This window comes from Dermacentor silvarum, chromosome 1 (genome assembly GCF_013339745.2).
Source record: "Dermacentor silvarum isolate Dsil-2018 chromosome 1, BIME_Dsil_1.4, whole genome shotgun sequence".
NCBI classification, from domain to species: Eukaryota; Metazoa; Arthropoda; class Arachnida; order Ixodida; family Ixodidae; genus Dermacentor; species Dermacentor silvarum.
The window spans coordinates 129021816-129041267 of NC_051154.1; the positions used below are offsets into that span (position 1 = coordinate 129021816).

The window sequence follows — 19452 nt, forward strand, 5'->3', positions numbered from 1 at the left end:
ATTTGGACCACTTTGGGTTCTTTAACATGCACCTAAATCTAAGTACACGGGTGTTTTATGCATTTCAGCCCCATCGAAATGCGGCCGCCGTGGCCGGGATTCGATCCCGCAACCTCATGCTCAGCAGCCCAACACCATAGGCACTGAGCAACCACGGCGGGTATAGTGGGGTTTTGGTATGTATTGGTATTGGATGTACAATTATATGAAACGTAAGAACTATTAGCGGGTTGCTAAAGTTGGAGGACAGACGACAAGAATCGCGCTCACTTTGGAACAGCTTGTCGTCTGTTTTTGCTTTTCTTCGCTTAATTATGCATTGTAGGTGAGTAAACTTTATTGAGAGATGTAATATGGGTGAATGAAAACCTTTTATGTAGATTTTATTTTAAGAACTTATTATTTGTGAAGCCATGTCCACGTTTTAGACAAAGCCTCATACAACACCAGCCAACACAAGCCCCACACACCCATATACAGTATAGCCCACTTATAACATAACCGCTTATAGTGCAGGACCGGATATAGTACGACCTTTTCAGACTCTCGTTAATTTTGCCATAGCACTCCATGTATACGCATACCGCTTACAGTGCAGCCGCGTGAGCCGAAATACCGGTTATAATGCGGCTTCAGCGGGAAAATGTCGCCGACAAGGGCGGTAGCGAGCACGCTTCTCAATGTGGTGCGCCCACCGATGGGAGAGGAGACCAATGAGGGCGATGCGGAGGAGGAGCATGAGACATGGAGCACGAGTCCAAGGGCGATAAAATCGTTGCCGCGCGCCGATGTGCGAGTGAAAGCGTGCGGGGGAAGCGCGCCTTCACCAAGAGCGAACACACAGTGGAGAGCAAACGCGACTTCCATCGCGCGAAGAGCCGTGGGGGCATGGGAGGGAGGGAGGGAGGGGGGGGGGGGGGGGGCGACGCTGTGCTGCGGCACCAAATGCGTATCTTGCAACCGGGGCAAGGGGAACTGGCCACGCATTCTTCCACGCGAAAGGAGCAAAGCGGGAACGCAGCACAGAAGGGAGGGAGGGGGGGGGGGGGGGGGGGCGGCGGCGGCTTCTACTCTGCCATCAAATGCGTTCGCACCTGTGCCGGCTGTCAGTGTTGTCATGTGCACCGTATCTTGAAAGTGATCTCCACACGGCTCTGATATTTTTATGCGCTGTGCTTACGCCGCTCAGTTTCCGGTGAAGCGATAGACCGCACGAACCGTCGCTTGCCGCGGCGCCCGTGTTTTGACAGTGGCTGTCTGCGATCATCAAGTCTATTCATGTTTGCTTGTGCGCGTTGACACCACGCTTGTTAATTCAGTTAGTAAGCGAATGTGTCAAGTTTATGCAGCCAATAAAACTACTATCCCTACTCCTTATAGCTCTCTACTAATTTGCTATCGCAATTGATGCTTCGCCTTTCGGGCAAAACTGTGACATTTTTTAGATGATTACTTTGCTTCATGCGAAGATCGTGGGTACCTGGACATTAACCTTTCAACGTTCATAAATTTAAACGGATACAAAACTCTCAGTCGCACGCTTCGATTCTCGGATACGTGCGGCTGCTTGGTCTACATGTTTTGCATACGTGCAGGGCTTGAAAATCGCTGTTTTGGTTATAGTGCGGTACCGCTTATAGTGCAGATATTCATGACTCCGGCGACTTATGTTATACGCGGTCTACACTGTATACTGTCATTCCCATGACAGCACAGCGCTCTTTAGAAAACTTCCATAGACGGTGGTGCCAAATTTCCTTATAAGTAATTAATGAGAAACTCTATGGATATTGCTATAGTATGTCTTGGATGCATATTAACTGCAGTTCATCAACCATATTACAAATTGAAACACATATAAGCAGCAGAAATTTTCGCATATCTTAAAAATAAATGTTTTCATTGTTCTCCGGTGACACTACAAGCGACACAAAGAGCTAACAAACTTGACTCTTTTCTAGAACCCCATTCTGTGTATCAAGGCAGACACAAAATCAACACAGTTTGGTAACTTGAGGTTAGAGAGCCCATACTAGAATTCTTGAGCATTGGGAGACAGATTCGCTATGTCTAGATAAAATTATACTGCACAGAATTTGACAAAGCCTTCAACAAACTGCTACCAAGTAGTGGAAATAAAGTAACAGACAGCTCAATCCTTTAACAGGCAGCGGGGAACATTCTTCCCACCATTGATTGGTCACTTCTGAGCTAGCAGGAAGCACTTTTGCTGCCACAATAGCATTTATCACTTAATGGAAATAAAATATAAAAAAATTGAGTCAGTGAATACAAACTGGTTCAATTTTTTTCTTAGCATGAGCATCTTCATACTGGTCACTTTCTCCTGTGCAATATGCAAGTTGCATTGCAACTTGCACTGACTCGAAAAAGTTCACGAAACACTTGAAACTTTGACTGAATGAACAAATAGGAATGATGCGGATGCGAGTGCATGGGAGAGCTTTCTACTCACCATGCGACGCTAAGCATGTTGCTGTGGTATTAGTATTGGGTAAATCTTGTTTACTTTTTTTCTTGTTTATGTACATTTCATTATAATTACCACATACCAGACTGCATGAGGCTCATCATAGTGGGTGTGCACCTGCTCGAAACAGGTGATATTTACAAAAGGTGCAGGAACTGCAGCCCAAAGGCGGCCAGCCGAAAAATGCAGAACATGTGCAAGGCCAGCACTATGACTATGTTTATTCATGTATGCTTTGCAATGTACTAGGCAAAATGAACAAACTGCATTCTTGGGCAACACACTGAGTGAAATTTTATTTAAGTATCTGACGTTATTCTATTTTATTGGTTGAAATTTAAATAATTCTTCATTCAGCATTATCATGTGGAAAATTCAGTAAACTTCAAATTCGTAAAAAAAATTAAGTTTGAGAGCATTTCATTACGAAATGCAAAAAATCAGATTTTACACAGTGAGTGAAAAATTCGCCCTTTAAAGGGTTAAAGAGAGGAGGGTGAGCCATGGAAGCTGCAGAGTGACAACAGACGAGTATCTATCCCCCTCTAATGAGTAGGTGAGCTGTAGCGCAAGCTTTTACACCATGGCACACAATTATTGTGGAAAAGTATAATATGTCATTTCACCTTCATGTTCTTCAGGAGATGCTCCTTTCTTCTTGTACTTTCGTGGAGTCTGCATAAACAGTGGGAATATTGTCCGAAGGCCCAAAATATCAACAAACTTGTTGCAGTTGTCAGTGCCTTCCATATTACATGTAGCAAAGTCGAGTACTTTTAGTGCACCACTACGTGACATCTTCTTTTCTCTAAAGAAGAAAAAAAGAGAGAGAAAGAAGTAGCATAGGTGTTACACGGAGGAAATCAACAGCTTTCTGCATTTATAGCACAGCAACCTTCACACACTAGATTAACTGTTGCCCTACACCCATTTAGCGTAAATCACCGATGATCGATGAACGCGGCGGTCCATTTTAATGTTGTTAATGGGGTTCTCCCGCCATGTAGTATAGCGTGAAAACTAAATAGTTTAATTTCTATGCGGTTGTTTCTAATAACAGTCGAACCTCAACATAACGAATACAGATATAAAAAATTATCAGATAAAACGAAGCAAATCTAAAACGTTTCTCACCGATATCAATGCGTAACAAATATATGCTTATTATGGTTATTGAATATAATGAAGGTATGCTTTCATGTCAGATGCGACTTCGTTATAATGAGTTTGCACATGGTTCCCACTATGTCCTGCAATGTGTCTGCTGGTGGAAGAGCCTTCTTTCCTACTGCACTGACGCTGCGTATGGAAACAGCCAAGTCTTATTTAACCCTTTCATATGCTATGTGTACAACTATGTAGTTTGTGAACTCCCGCCTTTTCCTCCAAGCATGCTACAGATGTGACAATTTTGCAGTTCCAGCCTAATCCTTTACTCTTTGTTTAGAAACTGTGGCCTGTACTTTGCCACATAGCGAACATAGATATAACTAATGTGCAAAATATCCAGAATGGCAGCACGTGGTTTAGCGTTAACAGATGAGCTATTTTTCTAATTTTTTTCAGCATTTTCATCATTGTCTACAGCTTTAAAAAAATTACCCACTCATATAAAAATAATGAGGCTGTCTCAATATGAAATTACAACACCTGCACGCACTGGGTGTCCTCTCTGTGCTGGAATTTGTGTATGGTCACAAACATGCACAAGGCATCATGGTGGACACATTCAGAACGCTCTACCCAAAACGGTGTGCAGTGCAGAACACAGCTCTAGATGTTGAACTGCTTGCATATATCTGCAGCATTTGTTGAGCTGCCTTTGTCCTCGTTTTCTAAGAAGAAACTCGACAATGTGTACAACCAATGTACGAATAAGCTCCTGAAGAAAATGCATTGAGAAACATCTTGGACGTCAACTGAAGTGACAAGGAGGTGAAAATGCTGCCGGAGTTGAGTTGGTCAGTTCCACTTGCATTGAAGATGCGGATGAAGAGAATGTGCAAGCTGTAGAATTTACAAGTGTCTCTAGTACTGTGGAAAATTGTGAAAGAAACAAGCAAGCACTAGTGCTGGCTGAGCCGGCACCAGCACCAGTTTTCTCCAGTGCTCAGGTGAAGCCAATGCTTCTTACATACAAGAGGCTTACGGGTCAAAAGCTGTTGTCTTTCTGTGTTCAAAGCAGAACTTAAAATGTGCCCGCGTCTCTCAACAGAAAAATTTGATTGAGATTAAGAAGACTTGCTTCGCACACTGTTGTGGAGATATGGTCACTTCTATCGCCATATTGTGCCGTAACAAGGGCCACAAACACTTTGAGGAAGTTCCACTGGAAGCTTACAGGGCTTCTGAGGGTATCACCTATGCAGAAGGATAATTTTGAAGTTTTACTCTTCTTCTGGACATACTAGTCAACATTCTGCGCAAATTTCAAGCAAACTGATCATCTACAATAGTAATAAGAATGTGTAGAAATGTTGAACTTCATTTTTCTCGCTTTTTCAATCTCGCACTATGTTTGCTACCTGTGCACAAAAATTATTGCACTTAATTTGACTCAATCTAGGCCAAATTTTGCATGCACAAGGATTAGTAGAATGCAAGTATTTAGGCTTTATTGTAATAGGCAGTAAATTTGGTCATGCTCCAATACAGGAGACCAATCATTCAGTTGAGATTAACAATTTTTCCTTTAAGTAATAAAGCCAGAGAAAATAATTTTCTAGCTTATTTGCAATGGATCTTCTATAAGGAACAATATAGGCTATTCTATAACACTCTCCTAGGTCTAATATGAAGCCCCAACCTTGCACACGAGACTGTACTTTTCCAACTTTCTGGGAGCACAGAAAAGTACCCAGATAAGAGAGTGAGAAACTAAAAACATATTCTAAAGTAGGAGATTAAACTCTACATTCTCTAAGGAATAGGCTTGCAGACATGGACACAAGAAATGGGAAATGGACAATACAAATGCTGCTGCTTTTAACATCTGTATCCCTCTTCTTGTGTCCACGTCTGCACGCCAAATTTTTCTAACATGAATTGCTACTGACTAGCACAAGTTTCTGCCATTCTATATTCCGGATAAATTTCGAACAGTTTCCTTTATTATAAATGAATACGGATGTCTGAGGTGCATCTCCCATTGAGATGAAGTAGAACTTAAACCACACTCGTCCTCAAAGAGGTCCCAAGAGGTCTTGTTAGATTAACACAGATGATATTGAAGGAACTCGCATATGTAATAGGTAGCACAAGCAGTATAGATAAAGCATCAGCAATCTTGGGACTTGTTCAATATAGCTACCTAATTCATATTCTGCTATTGACCAGTCACTCCAGAGATCACACAAATATGCACTGGGATAGATAGTAAGTGGCAAGTAATTTTTGTGTAGCACAATACCAATCCAATATCACTGCTATGACAATTATTTAACTCTATGCTTCATGTAAGGTAACTTCACTGCATCAATTCCGCACTTCAGGTAGGTTAACTTCAACATAAATTTCACATTTTATGGCATAGTATAGAAGTAAAGCTTGACTGCAAATAAATATTCAGCAACATACAGTGTAGACCGCTTATAACGCAAGTCACCGGAGTCGCGAATATCCGCATTATAAGCGGTACCGCACTATAACAAAAACAACAATTTTATTGCGATAGCAATTATATGGACACTCCAGGTGCATTTCTAGCTGCCGTAGCTGTCGCTGCAAGGTTCCGTATAAAGTCCAAGGGCGATAAAATCGTCGCCGTATGCTGTATGTGCAACTGAAAGTGTGCAAGGGTTAGCCGGTGATCGCGTCTCAATCTCGCACACGCAAGGGAGGAAAGCGGGAAGGAAGCGCGCTGTCTTCCGTCGCGCGCAAGGCTCGGAGGGGGGGGCGTTTACTCTGAGCGCGGGTCCGCCTGCAGGGGCCGCTGTATCTTGAAAGCCATCTGCGACGGTGGCACAGTCCCCTGTGCACTGTGTTGCACTGTGCTTGTGCGTGCGTGACACCATGCGTGTTAATGCGCAGAGAGCCACGGCGCCGGACGTGGTCCTCGAAAAAAAATCTTCTTCATGTCCTTTGTCAGCTCAATGTTACAATGCAAAGTAGCATTGATTTTTTACATTGTACAGTTAAACCTTTATATAATGAATTTCAATATAATTAAATTCTGGATATAACGAAGCACGTAACTTTACATAACTTCTTGTGCATGGAGCACCTTGTATTTACAACCGCAATATAACAAAGTGTGTTTATAGACGATTTCAATATAATGAAATTTCGCTGCTGCCGCAAAGGAATACCGAGACAATAAATGGAAACTTCTGCTGACACAAATGGTTGAATTACAAGCCGCTCTTTGTGAATGCACCTCTCGAACTGCGCGCCGCGTGACCAAGGGCAACCGCTAAAGTGGAGCAGCATTATGTTCCGTATAAAGTTCAAGTACGATAATATCCTATCGCGATAATATCCCTGTGTGCTTTGTGTGCGCATGAAAGCGTGTGAAAGTGAGCTGAGAAGGATGGTGGCTTGATGAGCGCAGTCTTCCCGTGCAAGCAAGGGGGGAGGTGAGGGGAAGGGGGGCAGGTTGGTGTGCGTCTCCTTTTCTAGCGCAGGTGGCCATAGCTGCGTATGGCTGCCAGCGCGGCTGAGTGCACCCGCAGCCTGCATGCCCTGTTTCAGAGTTAATCTGCCACGTGTGCGTGCCGAGATGGCGTGGAATTATGTGCGCTGGCTTCCAGCGTGTTTAGTACTGGAGGTTGCGTAATCTTGAGTTTTGTAGATGCGTTGAAGCGAGAGGCAGACGAAGCATGTGCTCCCCGCTGCCAGTGCTTTTCATGATAGCGTCGTCCCACTGCAGGCAACATTATAGGCCGTTGGGGTGAAGTAGATGCAAAAGCATGGCCGGCTTCGCTTAATTCGTACTGCTGATGTGAAGATATCGTCGACACAGTATGAAACAATATCTTTCATCGCCGACTCTCAAAAGATTTTTTTTTCTAATTCAAATTTGCTTATTTCGATTGCCCAATAATTCGGAAAATTTCCGGCCCCTTCTGTGTAAGAAAAATCAATCGGCGACTGTACTTATTTGCATAAAAGGTGGAATACTATGAAATTTCTATATAACGAAGCAAATTGCAGATTTCACTGACTTAGTTATATTGAGGTTTAACTGTACGTATATATTTTTTTCCCGAGCAGCATACAATGTATCAGAGCATTCGTGACTGACGTAAATGCTTGCATATGACTCACGCTGTCTATGCCAAGTTAGCAAAATGGTCACAAAGTACACAAACCAGGTGCTTTGTTTTTTTTTTTTGCTTGGACAGGAGTGGCCTATGAGCACACTGGCTAGCATGACAATTCTTCTTATTTGATTCTATTCCTTCCTTCTCGTCAACCATGCAAACTGGCTGACCTTGTCAACAGCACAGGCAAAACAGTGCTACTTGAAGCCAATGAAAAAGCACAAAAAGGGATGGAAGTGGGGCTGAACCATTGCATTACTTCAGCTCCGACCTCTAACATCTTCTAGTAACAAAGCAGCCTCATGTTTCATTTCTGTAAGAACCCACGCTGGGATGCAGTGTTTCCATACTAGCTTTGTCCACATTTGCGTAGGTATTACATAGCTGCAAGACCAGGCAAAACACCACCACCACCAGCAAAACAGCAGCAATTGGCAAAAATAACTTTGAGCTTGACAGTTCACAGCTTTGGACTACCGTACTTGCACGATTCTAACACACACGTTTTTTTGATGAAAGGTGCGTTCAATTTTGCACATGTGCGTTACAATCATAACTAATTCTACTCAAAATAAAAAACGAAACCGATTCTTACTAAAAAAAAAAAATCACAAAGTGGGTCCATGGTAGTGGAATGCCCTCTCGCAGATGATGGTTGCATGAGCCTTCAAGAAGTGTGCCATTTCTAATGCATTAAATGGAACTGAAGATGACCTTCTGTGGTCGGTAGAAAGCAAAAAGGAGATGTTGTCGAACTCCGATAGCGACTAGCCACTAAGATTCAGCTGTGTGTGTGTATTTATGCCTTTGTATGTATGTTCCCTGCTATGTATGTTCCACAATATCGTTTCAACAGGGTAAGGGTCGACTCAGGTTTCGTTACGTGATGTGCGCAGTAGAATTGGCACCAAGTTATTTTTCTTTTATATTTGGGTGGTAATACTATAACTGCATGTTACAATCGGTGGCGCGGTAGAATCGTGCAAATATGGTACATCCTACACTACTGTACACCACTAACTCTTTCGTTATGGCTAGAAATGTACAGATTTTCGGTGCTTTAATGTTTTAACTATTTATTTCAAGACGTAGTAGTCACAACATATACTGCGATACATAAAATTATAGCCTGATCACTGGGGTTTAGAATGGATGAACTGCAGTAATAATTGCTGAGACAATTTTTGAGAATTCTTATGTGAAACTTCAAAGAACCTCAAGGAACACGAATGAAAGTAATAATTTGCTATTTGTAGTACAAGTACTGAGAGTAAAAATCTGAAATGTACAAAACATACACCTGGTTTCTAGTTCCCAACTCTTGCAAGTCAGATCAGACAAAAACGAAAAATAGAAAAGAAAAATTATGAAGATTTGTTGGCGTCAGTATTAGCCATAGTAATGCCCATGCTATGCAGGAAAGTGTGAAAACAGGTAAGTTCTTAATGTACAGGGAGCAATTGTATTTCCTCATTGCCGCGGGCACCTGGTTTGTTTTTACTGTATGTACGCAAAGCAATGATTGTCAGATCAGGGAGCATGCAGAAGTCTCTTCATACTTGATTATTGTGTTCGATCAGCTTTTCTGTGCAAGCAAGGTGGTCTGTCAAAAATTGTCAAATCTGCCAAATAGTTTAAGTTCAGTCGTCATTTCAGATGATACATGATTTTGCTAGCAGAAGAATTTCAAAAGAAATGTTTAACAACATGTAGAAAAACAGTTGAACAAATTGATAAATTTCTATAGGCACGGTAACAAAAGAACTAAATTCAAGATGTGGAGAGCACAGCCAGAAGTTAAACCTGCTATATTACATTCAACAAAAGAGCATGTTGCTGACAGACCAATTGGTGCATAATTTGTACAATTGGTGCATGTTGCTCACTTTGTATGTCGCTCAGCTCGGAATGCACTTTTCTGACTGTGGCTGCTGGAGGCTGGTGCTGTCTTGCCGAATAGCTCATTAAAAAAGTCACAGTTTCGCCCGAAAGACGAAGCATCAATCGCAATAGCAAATTAGTAGAGAGCTATACGGAGTAGAGATAGAAGCTTTATCGGCTGCATAAACTTGGACACATTCACTTACTAACTGAATTAACATGCATCGTGTCAGCGCACACAAACACAAGCAAACATGAACACATAACACTCGATGACCGCAGAGAACCACTGCCAAAACGCTGGCGTGAACAAGCGCGGCAGCAGTGAGCGAAGGTTTGTGCGGTCTATCGCTTCAACGGAAACTGAGCGGCAAAAGCACAGTGCGTAAAAAGGTAAGAGCTGTGTGGAGATCGCTTTCTTCAAGATACGGTGCACGCGACAGCCCGCCGCCACGCAAAGTACAAAGTTAGTAGAAGCCGCACCCCCTCCCTCCGGCACTGCCGTCCCGCTTTCCTCCTTTCGCATAAGATACGCATTTGATGCTCCAGCTAAACGGCGCCTCCCCTCCCTCATTCCTATCACCCTTCGCATGACGGGAGACATCGCGTTTGCTCTCCGTGAAAACGTGCATCTCTCACGCGCTTTCACTCGCACACACGGGGTGCGGCGATGATTTTATCACACTTGAACTTTATACGGAATCTCACGGCGACGGCAGAAATCCGTTTGGAGTGTCCATATAATTGCTATCGCAATAAAACATTCCGTGCCTGATGGTGGAATCGAACCTTGGTCCCCCACAGCACAGCAGCCCGATGCTCTACCCATTAGGCCACAATAAGCATGTACATTTCTATCGTGCCAACGCCAATTACTCTTTGAGATGATTGCCGCCTGTGTCATATTGCGTAGCATGGGTGCACGTGAGCCCGCGTGCACGCCAGTTTCACAGTTTACATCAATAGAAAAAAATGGCCAAATTTATAGCTTCCCTTCACATAGATTTCGAGATGTGCATTGAACTTGCATAATTCTTTTTTTCTTTTCTTAAATACAAATCTAGGAGTGCGGTTCTCACACAAGAATATACGGCATACACACTTTAAAAGAATAAAATAAGCAAATGAGCCCTACAATGTCGGGCTTGATTAACCCTCTCAGTGTCAGTTTTTTTGGGGGGGAGGAGATGCATTTCCAGCGTTGGGTTTCTTTTTTGGATATTATAAAATGAACACAACTGTTTATTTTTCGTTATGCAGAAGGAAAAAAATGACATGGACAATGGTAAGTACTCTCTTGCCATGGTCCTTACATTACTATCTGATGTCGGTGACATGGTGGGACAGAAACGTGAAAATGTACCGGTATGTCCGACACTGAAAGGGTTAACTGTACAAAATATGCTTATTGAATTCCATGCACAGCCGCATGCTTTGCTAACGAGAGCTCTAGAATTACTGAAAGTTGGGCAAGTCAGAATGAATTCATTGCGACTAATGCACAAAGAGGACGAGGACACATGCATAGAAATAAGCACTGCATCATTGTCGTTATTTCACTGCTTGAGTCCTCGACCACTCTGCACATTAGTCACAATTTATCAGAGCTCACCTGAGCATTAAGTTCATCAGCTGCAAGCCTTCACCCTTGAGAAAGCGCTCCCTATTAGGTGCACACATAAGACTTGAACAGAGGGCACCGAACAGATTTTCCATCATCTCCGTCTCATCTGATGAGCTGGGGTCATGCCGCTTGAAATACTGCATCAGCAAGCCACACAGGAAAGCTTTGACTAAGCCATACACGGCTTACAAGATTGCTGAAACAGAGGGCAACTGGAACTCCACTGCGGCTGGTCCAAGTACAGTCGAACCTCAATATAACGAACATGGCTGTAACCAATAATTGGATATAATGACAAATTTAAAATTTGGTTGGCCATGCTTTCTTTTAAAGGAGTACTATTACCCTGTTATAATGAAACCAAAAAAGCGGGTTCTAACAAAATACTTGTTATAGCGAAGCAAAATTTTGCTTGCCATTTCTATGTCAGAATAATTGGTCAGCAACTGTACTCGGCAAGAGAAACTTGAAATGGCACATTCTGGATGCATGTGTGCCTTGTGGCCAGTGCCTTGGTATGGTTGGACCGCAGCCAGCAACGTGCCAATTCCGTGTAATCATGCTGATCACACTGTATATTAGCAATGGTGCAAAGCACGTGTATGCAATTTTGCATTGTTCCTGTGCCACGTATCGCCACGGCAAGCCCAAAAAGGAACATCAAAATCCACAGGAGATGCTTTGCTGGCCCGTCAAAGGCATCATGCTAGTGTTTCTTTCACCTGCACCTAATCGCCATATTTTCTGCTAATATCACTGTGCATGCTTATAACGAATAACTGATATACCGAAGGTATTTTTGTGATGGATGTGACTTCGTTATAATGAGGTTCAACTGTACTAGGCCAAGATAATCTCTATTATTCATTGTGAAATCTTATTCATTTATTAAATGTTTAATCATGAAAATTAACCAAATACGTAGTACAGTTTTTGTTTGATCTTTCCAAGACATCAGAGCAGGTTCCAGTTTCACGCACTGAATTTTGCGTAAATGAAGAAAGAAATGAATTTTCAAGATAAATCCCTAGGTTGCTTGTGCTAAACTGTCATGCAGAGGTGGGATTTTACAGTGATGTTTGTTCAATACCGTTTCTGGATGCCGTACTACCTGGTTTGTAAAGAATAAGTCAAAATATGACACCTGTGCTGATGCCAAAACAAAAATGCAAATTTTCTTACCATAAATGGTAGCACACACTGTTCAGGAACAGCAAACCACTTGCTACAAAGATAGAATGTAAAGCCCTTTCTTCTTCCAAATGACTGATGATCCCACCATTGTTTCTCCTCAGAAAATCTATACCGTTCATCAATGATCTGATTGGTCTATACCATTTCCAAGTACCTTTTGGAGTAACTAGAAGCTCAATTTGGAGCAGCTAATCACCATTTTCGAGCACTTGAAAGGCACACATTTTTGCTAATATTTAGTATAGATGCAGCAGTACTGCTGTATTCTTAATCAAGAACACATGCACACATGCATGCATGCATGTGCATGACATCTGATATCCCAGAGGGTTAATTTCCCCTTCTTTCTTTACATTTTCCCTCGGACATCCACAAACTTTCTTCAAACTCAAAACCCCACGACACCTTCTGTACAAACATTTTCCTAACAAATTCATTTTAGGCGTTTCAAGCAGGCTCTCGCTAATGCTTTAGTTGTTGTGTTTGAGACATGAAGCAAACTGAAGCTTGTGCTTTAGGACTGCGAGTATTCGCTGTGTAAATTATGTCATTATTTCTACTACAGTCGAATCTCGATAATTCGAACTCGAAGGGGCCTGAAAATTTGTTCGAATTAAAAGAAGTTCGAATTAAAGGAAGGACGTATTTGAGAAGTATTGGGCACCATACCACGATGCACGAACGGTGCGAGTCGTGAAATACTGCGGCGCGCAAGCGCATGAAGAGCGCAACTGCCCACGCCGGCCAACGCTTAGTTCCTGATAACGGCAGATAATGAAACTTCAGGGAGCGGACAGCGTTGGCATGGCGATGGGCGCGCACGCACGGAGACCGTGGAATGTGAGGGAGGAGGGCGGCAGGGAAGCGGATTTGGCCTCGGCAACTCCGCCGCTTTGGTGCTCCCCTCGCCCTCTCTCCCAACTCCCTCGCAGCTTCCTCACCTGCGACGGTCTCTGCGCGCGCCCACCGCCGTGCCAGCGCTGGCATAGCCCGCTCCCTGAAGTTTCGTTTTCTGCTGTTATCGGGAAGCGAGCGTTTGCCGAACTGGGCCTCCGCCACTGCATTAAGGGGTCTCTCCAAAGCTTTTGCTCTATGGCGGTGTCGGAGCAATGCCAGTCAGAGGCGTCGCCACTTTATTTGGCGCGCTGCTGAGAGCATTGTCGGTCCGCGGTATGTTCGAATTACTGAGCATTTTCGCCCATTGAATTACACTGTAACACATAACTTTGACGGGATCACAGCGTTAGTTCGAATAAACCGGCAGTTCGCATTAAGTGTGTTCGATTTAACGAGATTCAACTGTACTAGAAAAAACCTTCTTCTTGTTGGCTGTGCGTTCAGTAGAAGTTTGGTGCATCAGCTGCATTTTTCATGCGTCAGCTGCGTGCGTCTAGCGTCAGCTGTGTGGGGAAGCCCACTTGTGCTTCTCTGTGGGCTGATGGACAAAATTCTTAGAGTCATTCTCCGTGGCAGTTCACAAAATTTGCTACCAAATAATTGTTGTGGCCTTTATATTCCATACCTTAACTGTGAGCTATGAGGGATGTCGAAATGGAGGTCTACAAATTAATTTGGCAGTCTGGAGTACTTTAACGTACCGAAGTACACAAGTGTATTTCTGTTTTGAATCCAGCTAGAATGAGGCTGCTGTGGCAAAGATTCAATATCACAAGCCACTGTTTAACAGCAGAATTCCACAGGCATTGAGCCACTGTGGCAGGTGGAATTCTTGATAAATACCGGCCTTTTGGGTAAACACTTAACCTTACAATGTGTACCATTCCGAGCATCATTATGAACAAGCACTGACATGCATTTGTTACAGAAGAAAAAATTTAATTTGAGCACATACAGCTCACTTATGATGTAATGCAATCGAAATTCAATTTAAAAAGTGTGGTTGGGTCACTTTTTGAACATACATATACTGATAGAGAAAATACCCAATATAAGATTGCTACCACCTGCAAAGGTGGTAGCAATTGGAAGAATGTCTCGGAGAAAATGAGGTTCTAACACAACTACACTCGAACCTCGTTATATTGAAACGGGATATAATGAAGTAAATGAAATTGCCCTTGAAATTTCCATAGAGTTCCATGTATTTAAAACCTCGTTTTAATGAAGTGAAATTGTCCTGCCAATGAATATAACAAACTAGATTCGTCTTCGAAACCAAAAAACACCGACCATTGCGTGCCGAGTACATTACTTTCCGCGGGGTTTGGCACTCGTTCGCTGCGGCAGTTAAAAACTACAGCATTGAATACGTCGTCGAGCAACACTGACCTTTCTCACCATCTGAATGTAGCTGCGCACCTGCGCACAAGCAGCAGCTCACTATCGCCATAGTCCTTTAATAGCTTTTTCTGGTCCCGAAACTCCCGCCGCAGTTTAATATAGAGCGAGCACCTGCCGCTAGGGGCGCCATAGTAAAAGAAAGGCCACCTAGCCAAGCGGCCGCCGCAGGCGGCGGCAGTATTTTTTCTGTTCTGGTCACGTTGCGGCCTAAAGCCCAGCTTTCTTGTGATTTTATTTACATTCTGTTTTGTCGTAGCAGTAACAGTATACAAACTTGAACATCTGAGAGTGTTTTCTAACCAAAATCAAGGCGCGTTTAAAAAGTAAACAATCTCAAAGTCAGCTGGCGACTCCGTGTGTCAGCAGACGACGCGCATAGAATTTAGCTTACTGAGAAATCTGTCGTTAGTTGGCCCAACCGGCTTCGATTAAAAACTTTTAAGCGACTTTTATGCGCTGTACAAAGATCCCCCGCCCCGCCGTGACGGAAGTCGCGTTTGCTCTCCGCTGCCCGTTCACTCTCTGTGCGTTAAGGCGCGCGTCCCCCGCACGAAAGGTGCGCTTTCACGAAAGGCGCACATACGGCACGCGGCAACGATTTTATCGCCCTTGGACTCATGCTCTACGTCTCATGCTCCTCCTCCACATCGCCCTCGTTGATCTCCTCTCCCGTCGGTGGGCGCACCTCGTTGAGAAGCGTGCTCGCTACCGCCCTTGTCGGTGAGATTTTCCAGCGGAAGCCGCATTATAATCGGTATTTCGTCTCATACGGCTGCACTGTAAGCGGTATGCGTATACATGGAGTTCTATGGGAGGGTAAACGGGAGTCAGAAAAGGCCGCGTTGTAGCCAGTTCTGCACTATAAACAGTTACGTTATAAGTAATCTATACTGTAAATGCTTTTTACGTGCGTGTGCCTGAGTGAGTTCACCTCCGACTCTTTAATTTAGCTAGTTTTAATTGTGTTTCGATGATACGAATTTCGGCTAATACGAATATTTTTCTTGACCCCGTGAGATTCGTATCGCTGAGATTCCACTGTACAGTGAAATCTCACTGCTCTTTTGACCTCTCTCTCTTGTGCATGCCTGGCAGCGCGAGCCATGCCAAGCTGCGCGGCGGTGCGAAAGATTAGTTCATTCACTTCTCCCTCTTCCTGCAGTGCGTGGCCTCCGAGATCACATTGGCATCGGTGCAATCTCGGAGGCAACGAGCTGGCTGAGCCAAGCCGGTGTGGTGAAGTTCGCTTACCTCCTCGATCACACAGCGGAGCAGTGTGTTGTGTGCCACGTGCTGCTCGACTGCGATGAGCCAAGTGGAAAGCGGACGCAAAAGACTATCACAATAGAACAGAAGGCAGCTATCTAAAGGCTGTCGCGTGAGGTGCTAATTCACGTGTCTCATGTGCCGGAAATTATTCTATGCTTTTATTCAAATTTCATTTCATGCGTGAACATGTAGCAGTTCCGCGAGCCAGAAAGCCACCCTCTTATTTCCATGTTTACAATTGTGCACCTCATTGGGCATATATTGCAGTAAATGGCAATAATGGATCTAACGAAGTAACGGATAAACAAAGTATTTTGGCTCCCCCTTCAACTTCGTTATAACGAGGTTTGAGTGTAGTGCCCAAACGTCTTGGGTGCAAATTCCCTGTTGTGAATTGTACCACAAGAATGTAGAAAGTAGGCTTAGCTGGGTATGAACAGGATCCATATTTGAAAGGGGTGTAAATTTTCTCAGTGCAGATATAACAATTTCAGCCCATTCCCTCCCCCCCCCCCCTCCCCAAAAGTGATATTTTATTTGTGTTGTGGTCCATAAAATACAGTCGAATCTCAATAATTCAAACTCGAAGAGCCCCAAAATTTGTTCGAATTAAAAGAAGGACTTGTTCTTGAAGTATTCGTGCACTATAGCACGATGCACAAGCGGTGCACAAGCGTGTTCGAATTAATGAGATTCGACTGTACTTCTGTTGCATGATGCGTCAAACATGGGAAATAAAGGGCACAAAACCTGAGAACCAACTGAAATCGCAAAGCAATACAAGTACATTGAAAGCTGTGAACTTATCCAGGGCCATTTGGAAGACTAAAAAATACAACCAGCAAGGAAAAAAAAAAGGTAAGAAAGAAAGCTGATGCTTCTGAACTATGGGAGCGAAAAAATAAGGCACCAACTCACAGACAACTGCTGCAGTAATGTGTCAATGCCATCAATTTCCCCAAGCAGCTTCTTGTTTTCTGAAAATAAAAGTAAAAGAGCAGCATAAATGGCTACAAATATTTAGCCTTGTGCGAACATCAGCTTTTTTATTCAATGAGAATGGTAATTACTAATTAGTTTTGAATACTTTTGAAGCGAACAGTTTGAATAGTTGTGGGGTTTACATAAAACCTTGGCCCATCATATAAAAGTTCACAAATCGAATACAAAGGGGGACATGTACTTGCAAAGACTGGAACATTTTTATCTCAGGGAACAGTTTATTTTCAAAGTGCTATTAGATTAGTATATTTCGTTGCAAAATGCAAGGTCAACAATTTTTACAACGCTGGCAGTACAAAAATTCATTTACGGCTTTTTCTCAGCATAGTGGTTGTCTACTTGAAGTTCGGGAATGGTCAAGGCTGCAAGGGTATTTCCCATTCGCCCATTGCAAGGCTGCAAGGGTATTTCCCATTAGCCCATTACACAGCTTGATGTCTGTTATGCGTCGTCGTGATGCCGCAGGAATGCAGATGCCGCGTGTGACCTTGAACGCACGATGCCACCATTTCAGGATGAGCATGATGGTAAGTAGCGAGACAAAACAGCACACAAGTACGAAGAAAAGATGCACACAAAGCGCTTACTTAGTGTAAACCAACTACAGTCGAATCCCCCTACAATGAAATTTCTGCAACGACGAAGATTTTCAGATTCCTCGTCAGCTGCCCATAGAAAGTAATGCAAAAAAAGTCTCTCCACAACGAAGGCGTTTTATTCAGTATTTAGGCTTCAACTAACTTTTCGAGAACGAAACTGGGACTGAATTGAAATTGGAACTGCCGAGTATAGTCAAATTAGAAAGCCCTTTCAAAGCTGTCACGATTGTATGTCCGCTTGAACGAGGTTTTCGTGAACGAAATCAAGTTCAAAGTACCGATTTACGCCACTGCAATCCATAGCAACACGTGGTCATCACGCGCCTTCGCGAGACTGCACGGGATGACCACAATCGCTGCCGTTGTCTGTGGTGTGTGTGTAATGGCTACGCCAATGAAGAAGCGTAAATTTCTCTCTCTTGAGAAGGCACATATGATCTCCGAGGCAGAAAGCGGAAGGAAAAAATTTCGTAGCTTCGCCCGAAAGGCGAAGCATCGATTGCGATAGCAGATTAGTACAGCTATACGAACTAAGGATCGTAGTTTTATCGGCCTGTATAGGCTTGTGAACATTCTCTTACTAAATTACCAAGCATGGTGTCAAGCGCTCACAGGCAAACATCAACACATCTTGCTTGATGACCGCGGAAACTCGGTGTCAACAAGCTGGAATGAGAAGGCGCGGCAATAGCAACGAGCAAATTGACCTCCATGCCGTCTCTCGCTTCAACGCAAACTAAAGGTCGAAAGCACAGCGCACACGACTCTACCGGCACTAGTTGCACTTTGCCCACATCGCAGATCGCTTTGAAGATGAGGCCCGCGTGAGCGCGCACTTTGTGCACGGCGCAGATTGCTTTCAAGATACGGCCGCCGCGCCGCTGCCGCTGTTAACATTATGCCAACGTCTCGTCGTCTGGGAAAAACGCACCCCGCTAGACACACTGCCTCCAGCGACTGCTTTGAAAGTAATGGATCCTTTTGACCTCATCCTAAATGTTATCAGAGCCCACGACAATGACATTGTGATGCTTTTTTAACGGACTGTGAGACTCGCGTAACGCCTTTGCTTGCCGTGAAGCGTAAGAAATCCAGGCTGACCGACTTCTGGAAATAAAACTTCCGGTAAGCGCAAGCTAGCCAAGTTTGCCGACTTTGTCATAAATATTGCAATAAAATTCTGATAATTCAAACCGCTTCATTGCGACGGTGCATGTGCCGCAAAGTGAGTGTTTTGCGATCAGCCGGGCAAGCATGTTGACTTAGGCGTCGGCCGCAATGTACTAAAAATGCTGTAACAGCAGCGCAAGATGCATTCTCTCGTGAAGGTGACACTTTATTGAATGCCTTCGGTACATCTCAACCTTTGCCCCAAGCCATCGCGAAGATTTCGCGGACGATGGTTTCGGTTTCGTTCACGACTTTGCCATTTGGCGTACATATATACAGTTAAACCTGGATATAACGAAATTGACAAATTCCCGAAAAACTTTTTTATAAGCAGGATTTCATTATATGCAGGTTTGGCACGAAAATTCGAAAAAGAAGCGCTTACCGTATGTACTATCGCTCAAGATTTACTCCCAATACACTAAAGTTGCGATGAACAAAAAAAGTCCCAGTTTCGCCCGAAAGGCGAAGCATCGATTGCGACAGCAAATTAGCAGACAGCTATACGAAGTAAGGATTGTACAGTAAAATCTCTTTAATACGTACCCGCTCAATGCGTAATTGCGGTTTAAACGTAGTCGCGAAGATTCCCCCACCCAGCCCCCATTGAACTCCATGTACTGGCTGACCGCTTAAGCCGTAGTCGCTCATTGCCCACCA

The 19452-nt window shown here is 43.6% G+C and overlaps 1 protein-coding gene across 1 annotated transcript in view; it reads right to left on the reverse strand.

The window, feature by feature from the left end:
* The window catches only part of LOC119436017 (beta-catenin-like protein 1), a 108794-nt gene that overhangs the window by 25282 nt on the left and 64060 nt on the right, over positions 1-19452 (reverse strand). The window contains exons 10-12 of the mRNA XM_037702742.2: positions 16940-16998; positions 11246-11394; positions 3118-3299 (exon numbers count right to left, since the gene is read on the reverse strand). Coding sequence (XP_037558670.1) covers positions 3118-3299; positions 11246-11394; positions 16940-16998 — 390 coding nt within the window. The remainder of the gene's footprint in view (positions 1-3117; positions 3300-11245; positions 11395-16939; positions 16999-19452) is intronic.